Here is a 9,873-nt window from a genome sequence, read left to right on the forward strand (position 1 = left end):
AGGATTTGTGCAAAGTAGTCAGGTGGTACTTCTTCTCTCTCTCTCTCTCTCTCTGTGCCTATAATCATGCCGTCTGATTAGACCCCACATTCCTCCAGAATGTCACGCAGCCCTAAATTACCCTCATGGAACCAATAGGCCAGGTATGGGTGCGGCAGAGAGAGAGAGAGAGAGAGAGAGAGAGACACACATATGATGAAAGATGTTTTCAATGATCTATAAAAAAAAAAGTCTGCGTGGGCGTCCGAATTAGAAATATGCACAACACGCTGTCCGAGTCCATGGAAAAACACTGGTTATATCTGATTCCTGTCCTCTTGGGAGAAAACAAGGGACAAAAGAAGGAAAGTGGAGAGAGAGAGAGAGAGATAGAGAGAGAGAGAGAGAGAGAGAGAGAGAGAGGGGAAAAAGTGTTGATGTTCTTGAGAAAGGCCAGGACCGAGTGCTTAGCTTTGGCGCTTTCCCACGATTTCCCAGCTATCCTAGGGTGTATGTGTGTGTGTGGGCCTGGGTGAATATTTGTTGCCTGGGTGAGGCAACTGCACTGAGTTTATGTGTGTGTGTGTGTGTGTGTGTGTGTGTGTGTGTGTGTGTGTGTTTGTCTTTATCATTGTACTAGCACTTCATTTACTTTCTAAGTGCAAATGGGTCATGGATAACGTGTGCATGTATGTGTGCATGTTTCGTGTGTGTGTGTGTGTGTGTGTGTGTGCGCGTGTGAACGGAGGCTCTAAAAAGAGCCACCATTCTGTATTTGCTTGCAGTAGAATTCCAGTTATGGGCCCTGGCTCGAGACCAAAGCTTTTCCCATCAGCAGCACTGATGCAAGGCTACCCTCTCAGCATCTGTCGTTAGTGCAACACACACCCCGCCCCCCCCACACACACACACAGACACACACACACACCCACCTCTATCTTACCTCTCCCGCTCTCTCTCCGATTGTCCTATAAATTTTTATTGACTATTTATTCAATGTCTAACTGTGTTCATATTTTTACAATTTAAAAATGTTTAACAATTAAATAATGAAAAACATTTGAACATTTATAATAATTACAATAAAAAAAAAGACACAAAATTATTTTTAAAAAAATATATTTTCTTAATGTTACAAAAAAAACAAAAAAAAAACGATAAATTATAAACAAACAGAATAAAAAATTCTAAATGAAAATTTAAAAACAAATTTAATAGGACTTTTACCCCGGCTCATACATTATAAAGCTTTTCTTTCTTTCTTTTTTTTTTTTTTTTTTAAATAAAAACGTTAATTATACATCATAACGCTTATTATAAAGATTTCTAATTCTTTTGAATAGTAAATAAAGATTACGATCCACATAAAGTCTGAAGGCGTATTCGTCGCTTCTTCACACAAAACTCATTCACACGGGTCCCATCTGAATCCCATCATGGCTTAGTGGACCCTACATAGTGCACTTCGGACCTGAGATTCCGCCACGGAACAAGAGCCGGCTGATCACCTACACGTCTCCAAATAAACACTTACAAAGACAAAGTGCGCTTCATAGAGAGACTTATTTCTTCCTGGCACCATCCCATATAATAGCTAGCACACATCACACACACACACACACACAAACACCTGTAGCAACAGCTTGAGGCTGATAAGCCGTCCACATTTCCTGTCTGGTTCCCTTCTAGTGCACCAACAACAGCGTCCGGCTCTCCTCGCTCTCTACGCAGCACTTCAATTACCTTTATATTTAGATGTGCACGGCTCTGTTCCGAATAACTGCACCGTGTGCACACTTCGCTCAATGCAGGGCAGCCACTAGAGAAACGAGTGGACTTCAGGACGCCGTGCAAACCCTGTCAGTCCCCTGGGAGGACGAGTCAAAAGTGATAGAGAGAGACAGAGAGAGAGAGAGAGCGAGAACGAGGAAAAACACAGGATGCCACGTTCTGGCACGACAGAGCTCGGAGGAGACAAGTAAGGACAAGTCCGGGACAAAGGGTTTCGGAAAGAAAGGAGCTGAAAAACAAGGGGCCAAAGAGGAGAGAGAGAGAGAGGGAGAGAGAAGGAGAGAGAGAGAGAGAGAGAAAGAGATAAGATCACAAGAGTGGATTGTATGTATAAAAAAAGACTGCACGAGAAAGAGGTGTTTTCCAGTATGATGAAAATGGGTAATTAAAGGTGTGAGAAGAACGACAGATGAATAAAAGGATGGAGCGAGGGAGAGAAGAAAAACAAAGAAACTGAAGAATGTGGAAAAGAACAGGGTGGATGTGTTGCCCAAGTGAATGTCGAGCGTCATAACAATAACACAAGACTAGGGCTTGGGGGGGACATTACGACATCAGGAAACAGTTGTGGAGATATATATATATATATATATATATATATATATATATATATATATATATATATATATATATATATTTATTTTAGAATTAAAAAACGAATTTATTTCATTACAAACTGGAAACAGTTGATGTGGTTTTAAAATTTTGTACTTAATATTTACATTTGTAAAACGTTCCCTGCTGGAACCCCCCCCCCCCCCCCCCAAAACAATAGAAACCATCACAGAAATTCTAACGGTTTCCACTACAAATACCGTTACAAACCAGCAGCTGTTAACCTGTAAAACCATTACCGATCCTTAATGGTATCCACTCGACATGACATGCCACCAATAAAATCCAACAAAAGTTTCTTAACAAACGTTGATTAACAGGCACTGTTTCAAAGAGGATCAAATGCTCGCTCGACCAAATGTGCTCAAAAAAAGCCAGCGATTTCCATGGGGTGCGCTTATTTTCCTTTTCCACGTGATGATTTTACGAGACTCCGATACTGACAGAAATATACAGTCATGTGAAAAAATATGTAAACGGCACGTAGCCATTTGATCCTCTTTGAAACGCTGACTATTAATAAAAGTGTTCCACTATCGAATGACACGTAAAATCGACATCTCGTAGTAATTTTGAACAAAACACAGATCATGGAAAAAGTAAGTACACCCCTACACTTATCACACCTTCAAATACATATGAGAATCAGGTGTTCAGGATCGGGTGCCGGTGATTTAGAACCTGCTTAGGGTGTGCAGGTGGATCCCGTCTTATTTATACCCGTCTCACCTCTAGTGTCTGGAGTTCCCTTTTGCTATTGAGGTGTGTGGCGTCATCATGCCAAGATCTAAAGAGTTCTGTAAGGCCTTCAGAAAAAAGGTTGTGGATACCTATGAGTCTAGTAAGGGATTTAAAAAGATCTCCAAATTATTTGAAATACATCATTCTACTTAATTAAAATAAATTATATTTATATATATATAAATAGAAAAAAATTCATTGCATTTTTCCGATACTGATATTTTTCTAAATTAATTCGTTAATTTACCGATGTACTAAATTATTTTTTCCACATGTACTTTTTTGCCATTTAGCATGCATTTGCAAAAAAATATATAAAAATAAATAAAACCAAAAAATACAGATTAATCCTTTTTTTTTTTTTTTTTTTTTACAAATAATATACTTAATGGAAGACATTAATTTTAAAAAAATATGTGCCAATCTGTTGTTTTAGATTTGTATTATTTAGTTCATTATTTATTAATCAATGAATGATTTATTTTCTTTTATTTCTTTTCTCCACCATTTCGGCAGATTTCTGTCCTTATTACAGTGTAATTAAAATCTAAAAACAGTCGCTTGTTTGAGACCTAAAAATAAGTTCGCGTATGCTGCAATTCTGGCAACCCCGTTCGCTCCTATCCCACTGTTCTGAAATTAGAGAGATCACTTCCTAAACAGACATGTGGCAAAGTTCATGAAGTTTCACATCACAGTAACGGCTTCACTGTTTAGAAATACCAGAACGTTATCCGTTTAAAAAAAATATAAACGCATCGAAACATTTCACGATGGTGCCTTTAAATTTTAGCAAATATTTCTGGAATATCGCCGTCTTTACGTTACGTCACAAAGGGACAGACTTTTATTTTAAGCCATAAACACTGCGCAGAAATACCGCCTTAGGCAGTCTGGATAAACATACGGTATTATTAGTTCGACCTTTGCTTTCCTTATCGATTTCTGCATTCCATTTCCCGACCTTCTCCGAAAGCGCGCGTTCGATTCGCCAAACCGAAGTCATGTGACTTCTCCAGACATCAGACTGTATCGGCACGCGATCGGCTGGAATGTTACGACACCGCAACAGACAGAAAGTGCGGGGAGGAGAGAGAGTCGATGGCGAAGGAACGGATCTACATGAGTGAGAGCTGTCTGTAGCATGAGTCATCAACATTATATTAACGCGACTCATGCTTGCGTTGAGAGCCGACGTATCGTGGTGACGTGGACGTTTTCAGTAGCGAAACTCGAACTGCCGGTTTGTTAGAGGAATCCTTTCATTAACGGCCAAATGTACGCAATGTTTCCCACAAATCTCACGTATAGTCAAATCAGCCAGGAGATATTTGTTTGCGTTGTTGGTTTGTAGCTAAAAACGAACACGAGTCTATTTCACCTAGACAGATCTAATTTTTATGTAAACAATTTTGCAAAATAGCAACAAAAGCGTTTATTTACGACCTAGAATATCAGCAAATACCGTCCTGATGTCTGCTAGAATTTTGCCTTTAACAGTTGGAAGGTGGGGCCTGAACGGCTAACTTCTCAATTCTGATTGGTCAGACGTGTGCTGCGACAGTACTGCTTGCGTGATTCAAATGACGGGTGTCTATTCCTGCACTTGCTCGAACGCGTTATCGTTTCTAAAGTAACGACTCGTTCGACGGCTTGTATCGGTGAACGAATTTTTAAAAAACGAGCATCACTACTCATACGCTTACGTGTTTCGGCGAGCATCGGCGCCTCGGAACAGTCAGAGGGAAAGCTGTAACTTTTCCGACATGGAAAACGGAGGGATTCGGCGGTTTTTTGGGTAACATGACTAGCTGTGGGTTTTTTTGTTTGTTTTGTTTTGTCTTACGAACGTCAAGAGAGAGCCTGGATAAGAGACAACCAGACGTAGCTTACTTAAAGGACGGTTCACGATACTAAACCGAGCTAAAAATGGATTAAAAAGCAAAACAGTGTCATTTTGAAATAACTTAAAACGTGTAATCGTTGGCACACCGCTGTAGTATAAGTGGAATAAAACACTTCGGATATTTACGCTAATCATCGCACCACCTTTCTCGTTGTTGATATTTCTTTAAGACAGTGGTCCCGACCGTCTTCCTCGAGATCTACCTTCCAGCAGGGTTCATCTCCAATCAAAATTTAACAAAGAACTTCCTGAGGCGATGATTAGACGGTCACGTGGGCACGATTATGGTTGGCACGAAAGTCTTCAGGAAGTAGATCTCCAGGAACAGAGTTGGTGACCACTGCTATAAGAAAATGTTTTATTCCTCACTAAAACCGACGTACTTCGATTTCTCGTGTGATGGCACCACTAGCCTACTTAAATCTGTTCCAACCGGGAGTGTTTATGTGATAACCAATCGACGAGGAGACGTTTCCATGTCCGCGTTTGCTCCGAGAAAGCACGATTTCAAAATACTACGTTTACATTTACGTCATTTGGCAGATGCTCTAATCTAGAGCGACTGACATTTTCACCTCGAACTGAGCACTCGAGGGTTAAGGGTTAATTATCCGAGGGCCAAGCACGGCGGTGGTGCTGGGATTCGAACTCGCACGCTTCGAATCCCTAGCCTAACGTCTTAACCGCTGAGCCACCGCTACCCCGTAGTACAGGACGCCTGAGGACCGTGAGGTAAAGAGCGTTGAAAGCCTGCGTGAAGAACTGGGTGCAGTCTGAGGAAGATATTTACAGAACGGGTTACTTATTAAATGACATTAAATGGCGTAGCTACAGTGAGGAAAATTAAGCGAGCAAAAATGTGGACACCAGATATCGGGGTGAAGGAGATTGTGGAAAGAAGGTTTTCGGCTGAACTAGTTGTTCAGGCCTATAGTGAGGTAGCTACCAAGTGCTTTCTGAATGGACGGGGCAATCTGTACTACCATGAATCACTGGCTCTGGTGTGTTATGCAGCACCTCGAGAAAGACAACGAGAGAACGCCTGGATACTGATGCACATTGATGGGAGAAGGTGGGACACTTACTATTATTTGATTTGAGGTCTCTGTGAATGACTGTGACTATAGCCTCATTGTGAAGGTACAGCATGCCTCTGGCGATCTGCACGGCCCAGTTGACCAGTACGTGTGGTGCGATGCGTCTCCCGGCCAGCGCGCGGCTCAGAGGTCCACCGGACGCGTACTCCATGATCAAGCACAAGTTGGGCTCCTGCAAGCACACTCCTTTAAGCGCGATGATGTTGGGGTGCGTGAGCATGGCGAAGAGGCGAGCCTCGTTGCGTACGTTCTGCGCGGTCACGCTGATGTCCTCGTCCGGGTCCTGGCGCGCCGCCTTGACCGCGACGAGATCCCCTCTCCACGTGCCTCGGTAGACCTTCCCAAACCCGCCGACCCCGATCACTTCTTGCAAGCTGAGCTCCCGGAAATCCACGACCTCCGGCTCGAACTGCAGCTCCACCGCAGGCCCGAGTTCGCCCGCCACGCTCGAACTCGGGATCTTGCCATATCCGTTGGGTTTGAGCGAGACGTAATTGGAAGGGAAGATTCCCACCTTGTTGTTGACCTTCCCAGCCCACCAGCCTTCATCCCCGGAAATTTCCGAGTCTAAAGACAGAACTTCCACCACGTCGCCCTTGCGCAGGGTGAGCTCGTCTTTACCGGTCGCCTCATAATCAAAGAGGGCTGTCCACACCGGGTTGGTGAAGTTCCCTTTCTGGGATTGCTCCAGATTTTTCCAGGGGGACAGCGTGCCGCGCGTAAATATGCTCTTCAGAGGCTCCATGGCGCTCCCTCTTCTTCTTCTTCTTCTTCTTCCTTCTCTTTACGCACGGATCCAAACACTTGGAATTGCAAAACGATCCAAATGTACACACTCTCCGGCCCCTCTTCTCACCCGTTTCCAACCTGTACGTGCGGATCATGGAGAGGGACTGGTGCGCTCTTGTTTTTCCTCCAAACCCAAAGCGCACTAACCGTAGAAAAGCGCACAGGACCGGGACACATGGAGCGCGCGGGTCTCCATGGAGATGGGAACGGTGGATGTGAGCGCAAACCCTGAGCACTCCATGAACACCAGTTCAGATTCAAGCAAAGGACAACCCCATGATCCGATTCACAGGAAATGGATCGGATTCCCTACATTGATGAAGTCAATTTCCAACAAAACCAGTGCAACTTGCTCCAGGACGCGCAAACTACAACAAAAACTACTACGGGAAAAAAAGATATACATATATACATGTATAGATTGATATTATCCTGAGTGTTTTAAAAGGACAAAAAGTCCCATTCCTCCGTCCATGGTGAGTATTTTTAGTCGTGAAGAGCTTGCGGTCAGTCCGAGCAGGAAGCGCATAGAAGAATGGCAGGAAAACGCACACCAAAAAAAAAAAAAAAAGAGCAAAACTCAAAGCCTGAGACGTGCACAAAGCAGACGGAAAGTGTAACGCATTCTCAAGTCTCCAAAAACAAACAAACAAAATGTGCAGCACGACTTATTTAAGTCCTATCCCGCATCTGCGCGTGCGTTTTTCTCGTCTTTTTGCTGCTTCTTCTTCTTCTTCTTCTTCTTCTTCTCCACCGCTGAGTTTTGAAACAGGAAGTTCCGTGCAAACTCTCAAAAACCTTCCGGAATTCCCGTCAACCACAAAAATGGACTCTTGTACGTGATTAAATCCAAATATTCCACACATTTCTCACTTATTATTATTATTTATTTATTTTTGCGCTCCAGAAACCGACCTTCCAGGCTACTTTCTTTTTGAGTTACTGCCCCGCTGACTCTCCCTCCTCCTCCTTTTTTTCACACCATATGGGTGGAGTTTCAGGTTTTCTCCGCACGTCTTCCGGTTGAATATTAAATCACTCGTCGCACCCTATAGACGTGCACTACTCAGGGTGTAATACTGCTGTGTTGTGCGCCCTGTCTAGTTCACTAGACACCCGTTTGACACACGCGTTAATCAGATGAACGTTTGACGCTCTCCTATTGGCTGAATATCAAACAAGGAGTTACGCCCTATTTTAGTGCCCTATATACAACGCGCAACAATGAAACCAGGCGCCCTATCTAGTGTACTATCTAGTCTAATCATGGGATATTGAGATGTTCGGTGTCCAACAGGAAATAAAGGATCAGATGACCGTCATAACACGGTACTGTTGTTGTGTCTGTGTTAAATCGGACTGTAATTAGAAACGGAAATGTATTTTAGGTTTGTGTTGACTGAAATAAACGAGTCTGGAGTTTGAATTTCTTCACATTTGAATTGCTAGACTTGGAATAAACATGTTTATAAGCTAAATTACAACAGTAAGGATATCATTATGTAATTATGTCATGATCAACATTTGAAAACCACAAATTTAGAAGAAAGTAAACAACACTTAAAGATGGCGACCAGTTTAATCCTAATTAATTAAATCCTGTAATCGTTAAACCCTTTTAATGTTCATTAAAAGTACAACAAAATATGCTAAATAATAACAATGCTGAAAAGAAGAAAATATACACCTTCGGTGCTTGGGCCCTTAATAATGACAACAAGTGGGCGGGGTTTGTGTGATGTCAATCACGAGTTTTAGTTATTGGGCGCGTGCTTGTCCTGGAGAAAAACAGGTTTCTCCAGCTTTACTCAGCTTTTTTTTTTTTTTTTTAAATTTTATTTTATTTTATTTTATTTTATTAAATAAAGAACGAAAGACATATTAAAGCTGCGGGGGCAGTAGAAACCATTTAGAAATTCTAATGGTTTCCACTACAAATCCCTTTACAAACTAACCATTAACCATTAGCTAACCATTAATTACCATTTCCATTACTGGTCCTTAATTGTATCCATTAGACATCATGTGCCACCAACAGAAGGCAACAAATTACCAGTAGAGATCCACAGGGACCATTAGAGTTTCCATTACAACCAATACAATTCCCATTATAACCATTAAATCCATTGCAAATTCTGTGATGGTTTCTATTGTGTTTTGTTTTTTTTCAAGTACATCGAGAAATCATGAATGAAAAACTAAACTAAACTGAAAATAAACCAATGAAGCGGTTTTGTGCTGTTTTTCATGTAGAGAGGAGCCAGTTTGAGCCTTTTAGTTGTTTTAGCACTTGAATGTGACATCTAGATTCATGATAAAGCAGTTCTGAAACAGGTGAGAACCTGGTCTGAGGGAGCCATCTCAGCACTGTTTTTAGCACACAGATTGGAATAGTAGACTGGAGGCTACTACATACCACAACACAGACTTGCAGGAATACACAGCATCAGTGACTGGCTACATCAGCAAATGCATAGATGATGTAACTTCCTTCAAGACCATCACCACATGTGCAAAATAGAAACCGTGGATGACTCCTGAAGTGCGATTGCTGTTGAAAACCCAAGACTCTGCCTTCAGGTCTGATGACAAGGCAGCCCTCCGCACAGCAATTTGTCCCGGGCTATCAGAGAGGCAATTACGCGGAAAGAATCCACAGTCACTTCACAGACACCGAAGACACGAGGCATTCAGGCCATCACAGACTACAAAGCTACACCACCTGTCTGTGATGATGACGCCTCGCTCCCAGATACCCTGAATGATTTCTACGCACGGTTCGAAGCACAGAACAACATGCCAGCGAGGAAAACCACCTCAACTCCCAGTTGTACTAAGTACCAGGTACTAAATCATCAACCCTTGTGCCAAAGAAATCCTCTGTATCCTGCCTGAATGACTACAGACCTGTTGCACTCACACCCATCATGATGAAGTGCTTCGAGCGGCTAGTCA

The 9,873-nt window shown here is 42.4% G+C and overlaps 1 protein-coding gene across 1 annotated transcript in view; it reads right to left on the reverse strand.

Moving 5' to 3' along the window:
* The window catches only part of LOC108260854 (mitogen-activated protein kinase kinase kinase 11), a 37,663-nt gene extending 29,751 nt beyond the window's left edge, over positions 1-7,912 (reverse strand). Inside the window, exon 1 of the mRNA XM_017461503.3 lies at positions 6,118-7,912. Coding sequence (XP_017316992.1) covers positions 6,118-6,874 — 757 coding nt within the window. The 5' untranslated portion in view covers positions 6,875-7,912. The remainder of the gene's footprint in view (positions 1-6,117) is intronic.
* Positions 7,913-9,873: the final 1,961 nt, after the last annotated feature.

Source organism: Ictalurus punctatus, chromosome 29, assembly GCF_001660625.3.
Source record: "Ictalurus punctatus breed USDA103 chromosome 29, Coco_2.0, whole genome shotgun sequence".
Lineage (NCBI taxonomy): Eukaryota > Metazoa > Chordata > Actinopteri > Siluriformes > Ictaluridae > Ictalurus > Ictalurus punctatus.